Genomic DNA, 18320 nt, shown 5'->3' on the forward strand with positions numbered 1-18320 from the left:
AAAAAAGCTTGAAATGTGCTCGAAATTGGCGTATATTAGCATGAGTCATACCATTTAAATATGGCGCCCTCATCACAATACATAAAAAAATCTCATAATTTATAGAAAAACTAGAAAAAGTCGAGTACCATTTAGTTAGTTTTAATAGTTAGTTATTTAGTTAGTTTTGCTATAACCCTTTGGTTAGTTATAACCCTTTGGTTAGCACTCTTTGATTAGGTCTAATACCTCTAAACCCAGATGAACAACCTCTCGCGTTGACCCAGTCCTGCCGAATCTCCGCCGCTCGAAAAATATATTTATTTTAAAATTCTTATTAGTCGGAACTGATAATAAACATGGTAAATGGTTTACGCAAACAATGGAGACCTTGTAAAATTACTCGATTTGAATTCTAGTCAACTGAGAGATTTGAGCTGTCTACCCAGGAAAATTCTTAAAAATTCTTTTTAGTTTGAGAAAACCAGTTATCATTTTCATTGACGCGCCAATCAAGATGTTTTTAGCTGTATACCAAATCGTTGAGCGAGACCCAATTAAATTGAAAATTTTCAATATGAAATAAACAAAAAAATCTTCAAATGGGGGCGATATTAGTTTATGGAGGGCTTATATTGGAGCGTTTTTATTTGCTAATTTTCTTTACCTGCACCAACCTCGTGCTCAAGGCAGCCAACTATTCAATTGCTGCTCATAGACCTGTAGACATTTTAGAGAACTACATTCTACTGAATAACATTCAGTTCTTTTATAAGTTGTTAATGATTAGTAATGTTTGTAAATCATTTTTTTTCGGCAATGTTTTTTGAAGTCAGGAATTATAAGGCCCTATAACCGATTATAAGGGGTTTACTGTATGATCTATAATCAATTATAACAGAATATAAGAGATTTAAAACTCTTGGAAAAAATCACAATTATAATGGATAATAAGAAATTATAATCTCTTGGAAAAAATCAGGATTATAATCGGTTATAAAAGATTACAATCTCCTGGAAAATATCACAGTCATAATCGATTACAAATCCTTTAAAGACCTAATTTTGGTCATTATAATCAATTATAAATGTCAAAAATCATCGTAATAACCCGTTATAACCAATAACTTACGCCTAAACTTGGATGCTGGTATAGCAAAGGAAGTTCAAAGCCGCGCTGGTTGCTTCTTATTTTTCTTCGATTGCGCGTCGCTGTTACTTTTTGTTGACATGCCATTCGCGGTTAACTATTCATCAATTGCGCCGTTCGCGGATAATTTTTTTGGGTTTGCGAAGTCCGACTTGAAAATAACCACTGATAGTTGCGACCTTTTGGAAAAACCTAATTTTGGTCGGGACAGTCTGAAGATTCCAAAGGATCCGGTAGTTTGATTATAAAACGACAATATAATGACCCTCAGGACCTTCACAATATAATCACTTGCTTCAGTCATTAATTAAGTTGAAGGAAGGTTTATTCTCAACACAATGAGTTAATACTCGAAAAGTATTTTTTGAATAAGAAGAGTGCAAAAATGCAGCTCAAAGTCTGATAAATTGTTTCGAATTTTTTAAAAAAATTTTTCAAGTTGTACTTGAAGGGTAAGGATTTTTTGTAAGGAGGTTCCCCCCCTCTCAGGGATTCGACTTCTTGCCGACCCAAAGGGTCCCCCCTTTGGTACTTTTTAAAAAATCCATTTTTGGCTGACCGACTCTAAAATTTTCTAAAGGCGCTTTTGGCGCCAATGTATATTAACTTTGAGGGGGAGCGCGTATCAAAAAAACGCAATTTTTTTTGTCAAAATTTTCCAAAAAGTGCCCAAAAACGGCTTTTTTGACCTGTTTTTTCAAAAATTTGCCTGCGGCGCAGAAAAGTTTACCAATACAGCGTCTTTTAGTGCTTTAGGAGAGCTCGGAAAACTAATTTGGTCGACCTAAAAAAAAGTCGGCAAAATTTTCGACAATTTTTTGAAAATCCGCCTCCCCCTTCCCCCCCTCGAGAAAATCCTAGATCCGCCCCTGGACACCTATACTTCTTGATAAAATGTTTGTTCAAAATTTATTGCTATAAAATTTTTTCTTGATATTGTCACTTAATTCTTGAATTATCAATACTATGATCTCTATGATTGTACAATTGTTATTTATATTTAATCAATTATTTTTTTTTCAGCTAAAATTGTAGCAATTTCATTGCTATTAGGGTGAACATAACTGATGAAGTAACAGGGTTGCTTTTTTCGCTCAAATTATCTTTGAGGTTTCCTTTTCCACTTGGGCTTTCGGCTGGTCCATCGTTTTGACCTTGACCTCGAGTCTTTCCATTCTCGCGATCGCCCTTTCCACCGAATAGATTGTTTCCTTTTCTACTGACTCCACCTGTCCAGGTTTGCTCCTCCTTCATTTGGGCATGGAGAAAAGAGAGGATCTCGTCTAGCCATATCATCACGTAACCACCTGGCGTTTTTCCACAGTAGGGATCTCTGGGTCCGAAAGAGGTCACTCCACATATATAAGTTTGGCCTGAAAAATATTTGTCTCATAATCGCTTTCATTGTATCCAATTTTCAGATTTAATGTTTATTTTTATTCCACAATAAAGCCGGAACACAAAAACAATCTGTGAGCAAATAGAAAAAAAGGACTGGAAATAAAATTTACCGCAACTTTTCTTGGTTTTTTTCCCAGGATATTTCATTGAATGAACTTATACGCACCAGCGGATATAGGGGGAGGAGGGACGCCTTCCCTCAGGAATTCGAACCCCTGCCGACCCAAAGGTTCCCCCTTCGTACTATTTTGAGATATCCACTTTCGGTAACGGACCATAAAATTTTTTAAAGGCGCCTTAGTCGCCAATATATACTAATTTTGAGGGGGGGGGGGGGGGCGCCGAAAATTTTTTTTTTGTCAAAATTATCCAAAAAAAGCCTAAAAACGCTTTTTTTTGGCCTGTTTTTTCTAAATTTTGCCTGCGGCGCAGAAATTTTGGTCAAAATGTGGTTTTACAGTGAATTATTGGAGCTCAGAAAGTCAATTTGGTCTAAAAAAAGGTCGACAAAATTTTTGAAATTTTTGGAAAATCCGCCCCCCCTCCTCGAAAAAATTCTACATCCGCCCCTGCTTATAAGAATATAATATTACTAAAGACTATGTTCGGCTTTAAATTTTGGTTTCTATTATTTCGGACACAGGACTTTTGGTTCCGTGCACTATTTGCTCAAATTTTTGTTTGCTCTGTAGATTTGTTTGCTCCCATAAAAATTTGCTTTTCCCAAAATTTCCCCTCCCCAATATGTTTCAGATACTTACGTTTCGATCGTCACGGCCAAAATTTTGTATGTTTCGACCGTGCTCGACCGTTCTCGCCCCAAGCAAGAAACGTATCGACCGAAAAATGTGCTCGACCGTGCTCGACCCAAGGCATATATGCTTCGATCATCTCGGTCAAATTCCGCGTCAAATTCTCGATAAAACTCGTTTACTCTCGACTGTCGTTTCGTTTACTTTCTCGATATTGATTTTTTCGTTTGATTCATCTCAGTTTGCAACAAACACAACCAAACATTTTTTTAAATTAGTCTCAAAAGTCCACAACAGTTGATGAAAATTTCAAAAAATTTGTTAATGATTTTTTGAGACCATGTGCAGTCCTGTATATTAACAGCAAATATGCCAACCTAGCCAATTGCACATTAAAAATACTTCTATCCTGGGCTATTGAGGGTTAAAAGTACAAATATCCTGGGCTATCGTGGGTCAAAATGTGCGTGGTGACAATTAATTCAATTAAATCAAATAAGACGAAACGAAACGAACTGCACGAGAGAAAGTACCCAAATCTACTTAACCTTCATCCCCAATACATTCCAAAGCTCCACCAGAATCACCAGAACAGGCGTCTTTCTTCAATTGGGGACCAGTGCCGTCTCTGTTTTTGGTAATGCCTCCAGCAAAAAAGGTTCTTTCCAGCTTGCCTTCTGTCAGGACAGACTGTGGGTTGTCTTTTTTCGTTTCGTATTGTCTGGCCCACTTTTCTCGATCGGCAACCCTCACTTCGACACTCTTTTTGTTTAAAAAGGAAACTGATCAAAAAACGAATAAAACCAAGCTTGTGTGAACATTCAGATACCAACTTGACGTGACACTAGCCACTTTTCGGAGGTTAAAATTTTGTTGGAATCTTCAACCAAAGAGAGCTAAAATGGTGTAATTGTTATAGTTTGTTGTTTTGATTACTGAAAAGGTGGAGGCAGTGAATAAGACAAAAAAATGTACAGCAAGAAAAAAGAAGAAAACTAGTCCAAAGAGACCAAAAAAGTGTTTTTTCTTGATATTGCACGTCAAAACAAAAAATGTATTATGGCATTGAGTAAGAGAAAAACTTGTACAGGAAGAAAAACACTAGTTTGATTCGAGGAAAATAGATCGATAGACAATTTGTGAAAAAAACTAGAAAAAACTAAAATTTTTAATTGAAACCTAAAATCAATGAAATTTTTTGCATTATTTTGACTTTCCAATGTCTTCATTTGATTTTGCAAACAAATTGAATTAAAATTAAAAAAAACAAGAAACAAAGTGCAAAAAAAAACAGTTCTTAGCGCAAAAACGTATTAAAAATTTTATGAAATGATAAATCAAAAAAAACCACAGAGCCTAGAAAAGTGTGTTCGGGGACATTTAATCATATCCTCATTTTGGACTTGTTGTTTTCAAGGTTGCTGCTTTTTCATCGTTTTTCAAATCGAATATATGAAATAAAATTCAGCACTACTGGCACAATTTTCTCAGGTGATTCAAACGTATTTGTTCTAACAAACAACTAATTTAGAAAGAACGTTTTTTGGTCAAGTTGATTTTCCCCACGAAAAACTAAACGCTTCAAAAAAACAATTTGGAAAATTTCTCAGTACTTAATTGTTGCTCGGTTACTAATCCCCTCCCCTTTGTGAACATTTTACATCCATTTTGGGTGTACCAACTCAAAAATAATTCCTTACCTCGCGAACTACTTTTCAATAGGTCAGCTTCAGTGTTAGTGATTTTCATTTTCTGGGTTAGCTGCCACAGATAGATTTTGTGAAAACAGTCAATTCAGATTTTTCAAAGTCTAGTTACTAAAGAGTTGAAAAAGCGTTAGTGTACGCGGTTGAACAGAAAAAGTTTACTGGCTTGTGTTTTGAAAAAACTTCAAATTTCCTAATTCAAAAAATATATATACTCGCCCTCACAGTTCTTTGAATTGAAATAACAAATCATGATTTTTACAGTTTTTTACAGTGAAAAAACTGGATTAATGGATAAATTTTTTAATCCGCTGGGAAGTCTAATATATAAAATCCACTTTCAAAACTAGAAGTTATTCAATTTTTTCTTAAATTTTACACATTTGCTGCGCGATATTGGAATTTGTTTTCTTTAACCAAAAGAAACAAACTAAACTCAAAGACAAAGACTGCTCGCATATCAGGGCAAACCCTTGAATGTTCCAACTGCCCCTTAATCCATATCGAATGTTTTTTGTACAGAAAACATTGAAAAGCTTCATAAGTTTTGGACAATACCGAACATCATGTGTAAAATTTGAGTCGTACAAATTATTACGACCAATAAACTTGCCGCCTCAATTCAATTTGGAACAAATTTGTTGTGCGGGATAATTCGCCACGCATAAATAATTCGCTTTACATTTTTAGCATTGTCAATAAAAGCTTCAAAGCGCGCATACTTAAGTCCGGAACATAGCCAAACTGGCAACTTTTAAACTTCCAGAACTTTACAAAAATTGATCGGAAGTAAAAATATCTTTTTAAATATCTTATTCCTCAATGGGGTATAAAAAATATTGATGAAAATTATTTTTTCGATCGCCGAAATTTGACAGAATAAGAAAAACACACCAAGCATAAAAATTCCGTTTTCTTCGAAAACGGGCACAATAAGCAGTCAAACAGAGAAAAATCAAATTTAAACGTGAACAATGTTAAGGACTTTTCCTGATAAAAATCACGACCCAAATAAATGTCTTCACTACGTTACTTGACACTTATTTAGTTCAATTCTTTCCACTTTCTATAATCATGATTTTGCGGATTCGTTACCCTATAATCCATTGATAATAATTTGACAAAACTTTATTCCAAAAAATGCAGATGAATTACCTGTAAGAGATTCGGCATCACGTTTTCTACAGTACATGCAGGGGGGTCCTTGCATGTGAGTCCCCACCCTACAGCAGTGACCCACTCTTTTTGCGCTGGATGGTTTGTGCTGTTTTTGGGCAGAGCGATTGGACTCACAGAATGAGAAAACTTGATTGGTTCTTCCAATTTGATCAAAACTAAGTCCACGTTTAGATTGCTGTGGAATATTATTTGGTATGTAGATTTGTCGAGAGCTACAGGCTGTGGATTTCGGTTACTACGTCCTTTCATCAAATGGATGTCTGTTGTTTCGAGATTTCTTTTTTCCAGACAATGGCGAGCAGTAAGAACTAAACCAGGAAACAAAAATCTCAATATCAGCAACATAAAGACGATAAAAAGCAAGTATTTATTGATGTTCCACCAATATTTTGAAAAAGTGTACCAAATATCTGACTCGCCGCTCGCCGTAGACATTGCATTGAAAATGAATCTTAAAATAGTCTATCCTAACCAGTCAAGCAATCAAAAGAAGAACTAGGAATTTCTAGTACGGATAAACTGCAGATTATGAGAACTGGATACAATCCGGGTCAAAATTTTCTGGAATCAGGTGAACAATCTCCTTCGTAATTCAAATTTGAGCATCCTAAATGCACGCCTTACTACTTGAATACGTCATTTAGTTTTAGAGGGGAGATAGTTCATTTGGTCTATTAAGGACGAGATTGTTCACATGGCCCTTTTGATGAAAGGGAAGAAATTAGCTCAATTTTCAATTTCATTGCTCAACAAACCACAGCAAATTGATACCCAAAGGTTACTAGGATTTGGCCAATCTGCTTTTCTTTTCATTGCAAAGTTGGGTTCTCTAATCCTCATTCATCACCCACTAGATCTGCTATCAGCATGTCTAAATCATGTCTATTTTATATAACACTGCAAGCAGCGACAAACTTTGGAGACAGCTTACTGTGAAAAAATTGATGAAACTACGAAAGCAATGGTTTAAAAGTTGAGCTAATTCTTCTCGTTTTTCTTCAGTTTGGCTCCTGTAGGACTTTTTCTAAGCATTTGTCATTGAAAACAAATCAATAAAAAGAGGGCCAATGTTGAACCCAGAAGCGAAAGATTTCACGGGATGTTTTATATTAAACTCTACCTCCAGTCAAGGTCCGCGATTTACGTCAAGACTTTCGTGGCCTATTCTTGCCATCACCAGACGTTCGCGACCAAAACTTGGCATTTCCGAACTTCCGATGCGATTTCTGCGTCCACGAAGGAAATGGCGCGAACGGTTTATTTCAGGAAATGGCGCGCAAACCGAGAGGCAGAATAAACATAGGCCTTGTCCAGATTTATGAGTCCAAAACGATCTGTCATGACGTTTGCGACTAACGTGGAGACGGTACAACCGGCGCGACTTGACATGCAGAGGCTCGAAATGCACGATGAATATCGGTCCTGTCTAGACTCTCGCAACAGAAAATCAGAGCGGCTTTCGAGATCAAAGTGGAGACTGCGCAATTCGACATGCAGTGGCTAATATCGGCCCTGTCTTACCTTTTCGGTACCAAAAAAACCGTTGCGACTTATGCGACCAAGCTAAAGGCTGCGAGACAAGGGCGAGCCGATATGCAGCGAGACGACTGGCGTAACCAACATCGGCTTGTCCCGACATATTTACGATTTGATTTTCTGGCCTAGGCAGTTTCGCAAGTTCAGAGGTCACGGTAGACATTGCAAAAGAATGAAGTAACCTGAAAAGAATTGCTAAAACATGAAATGCGCTTTGTGGAATCCAATTATTTTTCGGGCACTCATTAAAAGCCATTTCTTATGTCAAACTCCGATTTTCTATAAAACAGTTTCGGAAGAAATACTTATCCCATCTGCTCAATTTCAAAAAAACAAACAAAGTTTCAATTTCGATACTTTTTGGTAAGCATTTTTAATGTTACTTTCTATTTTGAAATTGTCTCAGATTTTTTTTACCAAGAAAGTTTCATTACCTGGCCAAATTGTGTATTTTTTGAATTGTAAGCGGACTCCGTAACAGACCAAAATCAGATTTGACACAGAATCCGCAACATTGTTAGTTTTCAGAGAGAACAAATAGCTAAAACATTGTATTGCTCAAAATCGCTCCACAAGCAGCTTATTTTGCAGAATCCGCAACAGAAGTAAGCGGAATCGCAAACAGTTTGTAAAACCCACAAACAAACAACAATATATGCGTTTGGTAAATTTGCGCTGTCACGGATTCCGCAACTGTACGCAAAAATTGCAAACTGTAAGCGGAATCCGCAAATTGTATGCGGAAGCTAATTTTTTTTGCAGAATCCAGTAACAAACATAGTTACGTCTTTCAATTTAATCCATTTTTTTTACCAAGCTTGTGGGTCGTCAGCAAGTTCAACCTCAATTACTGCCAATATTTTGAAATCAATAGCTAAATCCACCGTTCCTTTCCAATTTAATTTCAATCTCAAATACTGAAGATACTGAAGTGAAAATGCTGAAGTAAAATAATTCATCACTTAGGATGCTGAATTATAAATAACCTACAAATAATATCATTTTAACCTAGATTTCATCGCAATATTTTCATGTTTTCATGATTTTTAAGTTAAGTTTAAGATTGAAGGCAAGACTTAATCCAAAATTCAGTTTAAATTCCAAGATAAAAACAGTACGAGTTATTGAACAGTAAGAATCCGCGACAAAACTAATGTGCCGACAAAAGTTACTTTACACTTTTTTGTACGCGGAATCAACGGAATTTTTGTAGGTGGAACCCAATTACATTTGTGAACATGTCAAAAGACTTGCTCCGACTTGCAGTGACTCACAGATACCACATTGTGAGCCTAGCTGTTGCACACTTTCGCTTAGTGATACTTTATAAGTTAAAAAAGAGTCGAAATATTCAGGGTTTTGTCCCGATATCAGCAGACTTTTTCAGATAAAACTAATAATAATCAAACTGATAGATGAATTTTTTGAAGATACATATTTCTCAGCGACGGTTTGTTACAATGACAATTTTTTTTTATAAAACATAATTTATCAAATGTAAACGGAACTTTAAAATTTTACAGTCTGTTAGAAAGCGCCGTTTTAAATTCGAAATAACCACGCAATCTGAAAACATTTTTAAAAGCTTTTATGAAACTACAGAATTTGTAAGAAATCACTGTGAAATGGAAGGCTACTTAAGTATTCTGAAATTATGCTGCCACCACATGTGGATCCCCCAATGGACAGACACACAGACCAAGGGTGATCAGTTATGTCTGCGTCCACTCCATTGATGATTCTCTCTCCAGCATAAGCAGAGTTCCCACTGACGGACGTTCCGGGGAAGGGCTTGGGCAAGCACCCGGGGTTTGGATCTCTGTAGTCGTCACTCCAGCAAATTTGGTCGTTCTGTAAAAACACAGAGACCGTTTTTTGAGATTAAGATTGAGTGCAACACAGCTTTGATTAGAAGCATCAAGGAGAGGGAATGACTTCTTAAAAAACAATTGTTTTAACTTATGATTTCGATCTCAGATTTATACAACATGTAGATGGCACAGTGGACCAAAAAACGCTCGCTAAACGAGTTTGTGAAGTTCTAAGCTATTTTAGTTTCGAGCATTGGCAGTTTTCATTCATTCCAGCTGTTTTTATGCATTTTATCTACTAAAATTGCAAGTTGAAATCTATTATGTTCAATCTTAGGTTGAATCAAAATTTTTGCGCCCTATTTGAAAACCACGCTGACCGAACTCATAGCCGAACTCAATTTTCAGCTCAGACATTTGCGACGAAAAAATGGAGTCGCAACTCTCAATCTCGGTACCAGATTGGTACGGTTATTCAGTAGATAAGTTCTTCAGACTCTACCCGCGGGCAGCAACCCTGTTAGCCTTATTAACCCGGAACAGCTATTTAAAAAACTTACCGCACATGTAGTAACACCTTGATATTGTTGGTTTGAATTTGATTCACATATAAATGTCTGTTCACTCTCACACTTCACTTGATTCAAACTCACTCCTTCTTTCTGTGACGTCATCAGACACGGAGATTGGTACAAAAAGAGAGCATTCCTGGTCGACAAGGGCTTAACTTCATTTTGATTTACATTTTTTTCGAATCTGTTCTCAAAAAAGCCAGAGAATTTGCCTGCTTTATTCTGCCTGATGGTCAACCTGGCTTCTATCCAAGATAAGCTTTCTGCTCTGAAATAGTCAAAATCTGCGATTTAAAGTCTTATAGCAGAAAAATATTTGTACAGAATTTTTTGACTTCCAAAGTTTCAATTAAATTTTCTTCCAACACAGAGAGAAAAAATCATCAAATAAGGTGCTTATAATTATAATTAATATTCAATAGAAATTTTTTTTGTCGGGTTTTGAACCGATTTCCCTGAAACTTGCTAAGTAAAATGAACCGTTGGATTTTTGTTGATAACGACTTTTTTGATAATCATTTTTTCTATATCTCCCAACACGCAGAAATTTTAAGCAAGTTTTGTTATTCATTAACAGCTGTCCGACTAGTTTTACCAAGTAACTTAATCTAGATGATGTATTCACTAAAGCAAAAATTTTGATGAACTCTATGAACATTGATTGCGTTGTTGCGAACATGCTTAAAGCTAAGATATCTAGATGCGGTGGGTTCTCGAAAAAAAGCTTAAAGTTTTTTTTTCAAACGTATCGAGAGCTCCCCGGAAAAAACGAAAAAAGACCGCAGAAAATTGATAGGAAAATAAAGTCCAAGCTAACGTTTTAAGACAACTTTCGATAAAAATGGAAAAATCTTGCTAACCCTGGCCTCAGAAATGTTATGAATATGAATCAAAGATAGTTATACAAAAAATTATGTCCCATCGGCCATAAAAGGATTTCAGATAAAAACTCCACCCTGATTATATTTTTGCAGAAAATAGGAAAATTTTCAACCCCAAATAGGCTCCTCATGTCTTCTTCTGAATAAAATTTTAGCTCAAGAGAGAAAAGCCTTTAGAAACTAGTGGTAACAAGTATACCGCCACAATACCAAATACACTGGGCGACCAAAAAATAAACTAGATTCTTCAAGAAAACGACTTTGCCAAAAAATTAATTATTCTGAAGAAAAAATTAATGCAACTAAATGCTTTTCTCTTAAGGCTTGTGATCAAAAATTTTTCATTGTCTGAAAACGACATTTTTGAAAACCACGTCAGAGCTACGAAATTCATAAAACATTGATCTGTATTGCCTGTAAACACCTAAAATTTATATTTTATATTAAGAGCTGAGGGATGCAATTCCAGACAAATATTTTGCGCGCAGTTTAAAAGTTTCTCCTGAATAAGCAAAAAAATTGAACTTCTTGTAAGTTGTATTCGAGTTTTTTGCACTTTTTGTCAGCTCCACAAAAGCAATTAGGTACATCATATTATCAGTGGAAAACTAAAAAAAAAACATTTCACAATTTATTTCACAAAATTTCTGCAATATTGTTTTTTAAGTTTTCCTCTGTATATACTAGGCGGTATTTAAACGCAAGGTGGACATTTTAATGCTAAATATTTTTAAAACAAATTGTTGCAAAAATTTTGACAGCATTTGAATACGATGACACAATACTCAGCATTTGACGTTTCAGACAGTTGAATCTTGCAAAGCATTGTCAAAACTGATGGTTTTGATTTGACTGAGATTGGTCAATATATTTTTCACGTCAAGCTTTTTTTCATTGGCTCCATTTTCTCTGACCTGCAGTTCATTAATTAATAGGGACTGTCAACTTCAGTTGCTTACAAGAATTTGTTGAGAAAAAAAAACAACTTGCGTAACTCACCCGGCTTGCAAGTTAGATTGACATCTGGTGCAAATAGCCAAAGAAATATCGAAAGCGCTGGATCCAATTTTTATCTGAGGCGAAATTGAAACTGTGTGTTTTGACCCTCTGACGCGCAACAAAAATAGAATTTGGGGTGCGAGCAGAATAAATAGGTAAGTAAATTTCAATTTAACCATTATTGTTTTTGATTGTTCTTTTGCACTCCCAAAACAATTTTCATATTGCTCGAATGATTCCGTGAATTAAGTTTCAATTATTGCACATCAATAATTAATTAAGCCTCATTGCGTCTGAACCATCTCTGGGAATTATATACCAGGTATGTTCAAGTTTCATCTTAGTGTATAGTTGAGCGATGCAAAAAGCCATCATGCTCTATTTTGCTAAAGCATTCAGTTTTTTTGAAAATCAAAGCTACGCATCTTATATAATAACGGGCGTGCTGTCCAAGGAAGCAACACGCAACTAAAGCATAGATATCAAGAATTAATGCAGTCGAAAAAACAATAAGCACAAATTGATAGCACTGCAGTACAAAGCTCCCGGGTGAAATCGATTGTATGAATCCTTTTCCGTTGTTCTTTCTTGATGTCGTGCATGGAAATTCTTGAAAACCCTGAATAATCCGACTGCACTTTAAGGTCGATTCAAAAGTTTTTTGGTTGAAAAATGGAAGACATATGATTGAAAACAAAAGAAAAAAAACCCATTTTATCAATTTTCTACAGTTTATTCCCCCACACGCTAAGGTAAACTACGCTAATCGATCAAGAAAAGTTGTCTTGCTAGATCTTGCAAGATTGTTGCAAATTCTTGTAAACTAACCTAGTTTGAAATTTTTTTCACAAAAAATTATTTTATTATTCTAAGCACCAGAAAAATACCATAGAGATTCAGTTTGAGTGGGGTCAGAAAGAATTCAAAACTTTATATACATTTATTTCAAATTTAAATGGGCCAATTGTGCACTGAAAAGGCGCACAATTTTGTGTCAGTATGTTCCTGGATTCGAATCTTTAAAGATGTTCCTAAATGTAATTGGATTCCACATACAAAATTTTTGCGGACTCCGCATACAAATACCTGTAACGTGAATTTTATCGGCACATTTATTGTGTCGCGGATTTCGCAACAAGCTAATTTAGCTAGTTGTTCATGTTTCTATAACTGTAATTGAAGTTCGCAAAATGTAAGTGGCTTCCGAATTTTGTAAATTACTGAGCTTGCATATGAACCATTGAAAACTAGAGCTGGAATTGTTTGTTATCTATAGCAATGCGGAACTTATAAACAAGGACTTAACCATTGTCAGTGGAGTCTACGAACAAACCTTAAAACAATGCCCGGGTTGACCAAAAGTGCTAGTCATACAGTTTTCATTAAACAAAAAATGCTAATCATACACTTTTTCATGCAATTCCATAAGTACAAAAAATTGCATGAGAGGTCTATAATTAGTATTTTTTCATATATGGAAATTGTATGACTAGCATTTTTCCATCAACCAAAAATATTGATTTTTTACATTTAAATTTCTCATAGTTTTTTTGGTTGTGTTCGTAACCGAAAACAAGGGACATAAATCTTGGTTACTCAAACGTAGTAACCAAAGGTTTGCCCGTCTCGCATTAAAAATGCTTTGGAAACAGCCTGAAAAGTTTTAATTTGTCTCACACAAATAAAATAACGAAAACAACAAACTTTTATATTTTGGCAAAAAATTTCAAAAATGATTGTTTCTAAAATTTGAATTTCTAATTACTAGACATTGATCAAGGCATAGAAAAACATGTCATATCAAAAAAAGAGGAGTTTAAGTGTTTTTGAAAAAAAAATATGAGGAGAAAAGGAAAAAGATCCATTATTAGTATATCCAATGGTGGCAATTTTGGTGGCAATTTCAAAAACTCTTTGAAAAGTTTTTGTCGTCGCCATCAAAAACATGCTACTCATACATTTTCCATATATGGAAATTGTGTCATTACGAGGCCAAATTGTGCACTGGATAGGCGCACAATTTTGTGTCTGTATGTTCACAAGCAATTATAGCTAGTTGTTCTGGATTCCGCAACTGTAAGTGGATTCCGCAAAATGTGAGTGGATTTCGCAAATGCAAGCGATTCCCCAAACTGTAGAGGAATTCAGAAATTTGTTTATTACTGAACTTGCATCTGCACTTGCGGAATTTAAAAGCAAGGACTTAACCATTGTCAGCGGAATCCACGTACAAATCTTAAAAAATTGGTTAAATTAATCGATAGATGTCACATTTTTGTTTTGCAAGTTTATTTTGGGATCATAGTTTTGGAATCACTACACCGAATAAACTCAATGAGTTAATCCGGTAATAGGGTCAATTGTTTCGATAATTGGGATTCATTATTGGGTTGACATATCGCCGAGTTGGGTCAGTGTTTGGGATTCTGGATTTGAGATTCAGTAATTGGGATTTTGTATTTGAGAATCAGTATTTGGGAGCGTGAATTCAAATCATGAAAGTAGTTTTTGGGATGAGATGACAGAGTCCTGAAGAGATATCGCCAAATTAGTTCTGTATTTGGGATTCAGTAGTTAGGATTCAGTATTTGGGATTCAGTATTTGGGAGTATGGAATTCAAATCAAGAAAGTAGTTTTTAGGATGAGATTACAGAGTCCTGAAAAGATATCGCCAAATTAGTTCAGTATTTGGGATTCAGTAGTTAGGATTCAGTATTTGGGATTCAGAATTTGAGATTCAGTATTTGGGAGTGTGAATTCCTTTTATGAATATAGTATTTAGGATGAGATCACAGAGTGAAATCATGAGTCAGCTGTTCAAGTCTTTCTGAATAGCTAACTCACAATAATAAACAAATTTAGAGCTCTGAATGTCTAATTCTCAAGGAAATGTATATTCCTAAAGATATAACTTTAAGCGCTACTGCACATACATATACGTAAACGGAATCCGGATTCCACTTACAATTTGCGGATTCCACTTACAATTTGCGGATTCCACTTACAGTTTGCGGATTCCACTTACAACTTGCGGATTCCGCAACAGCTCAACTAAACTATACACATGTCTTTCTATTTGTTTGTGGATTCCGCAAATACGCTTGCGGATTCCGCAATTTTGCCTATTTTTGGAGCAATTTTGAACGGTACAGTGTTTTAGGTGTTTGTTTGTGGAATCCAAAACAGCAAAGAAGATCAAAGAAATGTAGCAATTTGGCTGATTCCGCGACAAATCTGATTTTGGCCTGTTGCAGAATCCGCATACAATGCACATAATGCACAATTTGGCCTCTGATCAGCATTTTTTTGACGAAAAGTTTTTCTTTTTTATGTAGTACGATACACCGAATTTTATGCCAAAACAAGAGAAACGTTTTTCGAAAATTCGACGACACCATTTTAGCAAAACGTATGAAATTTGTATGATCAGTTTTTTTTTCATAGACTTAGTTTATGGAATTGTATGATTAGCATTTTTGGTCTATGGAGGTCAACCCGGTGGTTAACTGAATCGGTGGATAAACACCCTCAGTATTTGGGATACATATCCCAGCAAGCATTTTTTTGGGGTAAGTTTTGAATTACAATACAGTTTGATCTAACAAAAGTAATGGGGTTAGATATCTGGGCGGATAACACTCGACTTGGCGGATTGAATAATGTCCGTTGTTATAAACATAGAAAGATTGTTGTTCTATGTCGAGTTCGTGTGTCGAACAATGTCCATTACAGGTATCCAAAGTTTACTTACTGTGAGTTGTATCATGTCCGCTTCCGACCCTGGCCGACATCTGTTTGCTTTTATGAATCTCGTCCAACTTGAACCCTAGTTGACAAAGGCTGATATAATTTGATTGAAGATTAATTTTCTTGCTTTCCAATCAATTGGATTTCCAAGCAAACGTAATTTTATCGCATCCGTTTTTTTTATCGTCATGGACCTTCCATTTTTGTATTGTCATTATTGAGTTATGACCTATTGGTTATACTCATAGAGTAATTTCAGATAAGGTACACTGTCTGCTCGTCACGCTATCTTATTTTCGGCCGGATAGATTCGTGCAACTTCTTAGTCTATTACCGATCTTACTCTTACTCTTTTATCTCCTAGTCTCATTAGATCTAGTGTATACTGGTTTATGCGAGTTAGTTCTTGGAGTTTATCCAGAAGGAGAACAACTGTATTCAAAGTATTATTTTAATTTTTCTGGTGCTGAAACAACAAGTAGTTTCAGCACTTACAAATAAGTGTAATTGTTAGAGATGGAATGTGATTGGTTAGTTATAAATAGTTTATTTTGGTATTCCATCATAAATGTTAAGGGTCTATAAACAATAGTTTAGAACTGGTTCCACCCATTCGGGGTTTAGAGAGTTTTTAGTTTTAAATTGTTTGATGTAGCGAAGGACGGGTGATGTAGTTTCTTTTTGAGGTTGCGAGCACTGACTTCTTGGAAAAAGGAGAAGTGTGGCTGTTTGTGTTTGACGGCGGAATAATGTTATGTTTGTGTTTCAAGATTGGTCTCATTGATCGTGGTAGTTTTGGTGATTGTGTCAAGACTTCTGATCGATGCAATGATGTATCGATTTTGTTAAGCTTAGAGCGAAACTACGTGCAGGGTGACTTTTCCGTGTGAAGTGCCAAGTGACTAGGATCGGTACGTGTAGTCAATATCGAGATGGGCAGTGGTCTGGTTCAATGGTTTTCTTTTGCTGCGATGTTGAGTCCATACTTTGAATCATTTGAGGGCAGTGACTTTAGGCAGCAAATCGAATAGATTTGCCATTCCGAAGTTGGAATGTAGTTGGGTTGTCATCTCTTTTGCTGCTCGTTTCTTGGCCTCTAAGAAATCTTTACATACAACTTTTCGGGTTTATATATTTAACTACATTTTTGTTAATTAAGTTTTAGTTAGGATTTGTTATTAATTGTTATCGCAAAAGCGTTTTACTTTAGCTCGGACATTTTTTAAGAGTCGCTCACACTAGACCAAATCTTGGCAAAAATAGAGTGGTGTAGCGCGGTGGGTTAAGCCGGCTCTAGAGCATGCTCTGTGTGACGTTGATTGGAATAACTGACATTTCGCTAAACTTCTTGTTGACGAATCGTAAATACCATATCAACGTCAAGAATACGTCAACCGTTCGAAATTGAAATGTTTGCGTTTGCCCAGCACGCAAAAACGCCTCCCAAACTTCTTAGCTTAGCAACTAAATTAATAAAACTCAAATCAGTTCTGATCACAAGATGGAATCTTCCTAAAACTTAGTTAAGAAAAACAATTAAAGTATTTTGTCAAAATTTAATCTTTAAACTTCATAATGATTATGTCGGTAAAAAACGTTCCTTTATTTGAAATGATGTAAGCCAGAGGTTAAGAATTTTCTTTTAATGTAAACTAATGAATATGATGCCATACTTGATATTTAAGAAAAATGCATTCGTGGCAATTATTATGCAACAGACCGTGACCCGTATTATTGAAAATGATAAACTTATACTAATCGTCAGTAGAGAATTGAATCATTAGATTGCACAGTTGACTCTTTTTCTGAACTGACTTGTAGAACACTTGAGCACAGAGCCCAGAGAAACGCATCACATAACATCTGTACAACAGTTCAATTGCTAACATCGGTAAATTGACACGTTGTTACTCGATTACAGGAGTATTCAGTAACTTGCCACCGTTGCTGCACCTTTCACGGTTTCAAATATCTGCTACCGCAATAAAGTGCATTATTGGAAAGCACTCCTTGATATTTGATTCCGTTGGCGATTTTGAACAACAGACGGACTTTGTCAGTCAAGATGAAAGAATCTGGTATACAGTATTTCGTGAGTTTCAAAGAACTGATTGTTTTGTCTGATATCATGTCTTAAATTTGATTATTAAAAGCCGAACAAAAATCAGTTAAAAAGTTTAAAATTACACTCCCACATTTCACATGTAATTTTTTCTCGCTTACATATTAATATTAACAATATAACAATGGTCATATTAATTTTTAAGTTAAAATTAATATGACCATTTCAAAAATTCTGTTTTACAGCATAAGCGTTTTCTGAAACCGTTTAAAAAAATTTTGAAAAATCATGAAACAGACTAACACAGTCAGTTTAAAGTATTTTTAGAAGTCTTAAAACAAAAATATGTCAACACAGCCTATTTCAAACTGGTTTAACAGCAAGTTTTTTCAATTTCGAATAAAAGTAGTTGCATTTCTTGAGCTTATGCATCCAACACAGCAAAAATGTACTCCATATAGTTATAGAAGACTGGCTTCAACAATTTGAAATAATTGAATTTATTACTCAGAGTGAAAATTATCAAACTTTTCGCGAAGAATGG

General features: G+C 35.4%; 1 protein-coding gene across 1 annotated transcript; it reads right to left on the bottom strand.

Moving 5' to 3' along the window:
* Positions 1–2152: 2152 nt before the first annotated feature.
* On the bottom strand, positions 2153–12181 carry LOC134844925 (mannan-binding lectin serine protease 2-like). The gene is made up of 6 exons (XM_063861751.1): positions 11967–12181; positions 10075–10354; positions 9341–9554; positions 6144–6475; positions 3831–4044; positions 2153–2502 (listed from the first exon to the last, which is right to left on the bottom strand). The coding sequence occupies exons 1-6, from the start codon at positions 12143–12145 to the stop codon at positions 2153–2155; spliced, it is 1569 nt and encodes a 522-aa protein (XP_063717821.1). The 5' UTR covers positions 12146–12181.
* Between the last annotated feature and the right edge of the window lie 6139 nt (positions 12182–18320).

Source organism: Symsagittifera roscoffensis, chromosome 4, assembly GCF_963678635.1.
Source record: "Symsagittifera roscoffensis chromosome 4, txSymRosc1.1, whole genome shotgun sequence".
NCBI classification, from domain to species: Eukaryota; Metazoa; Xenacoelomorpha; order Acoela; family Convolutidae; genus Symsagittifera; species Symsagittifera roscoffensis.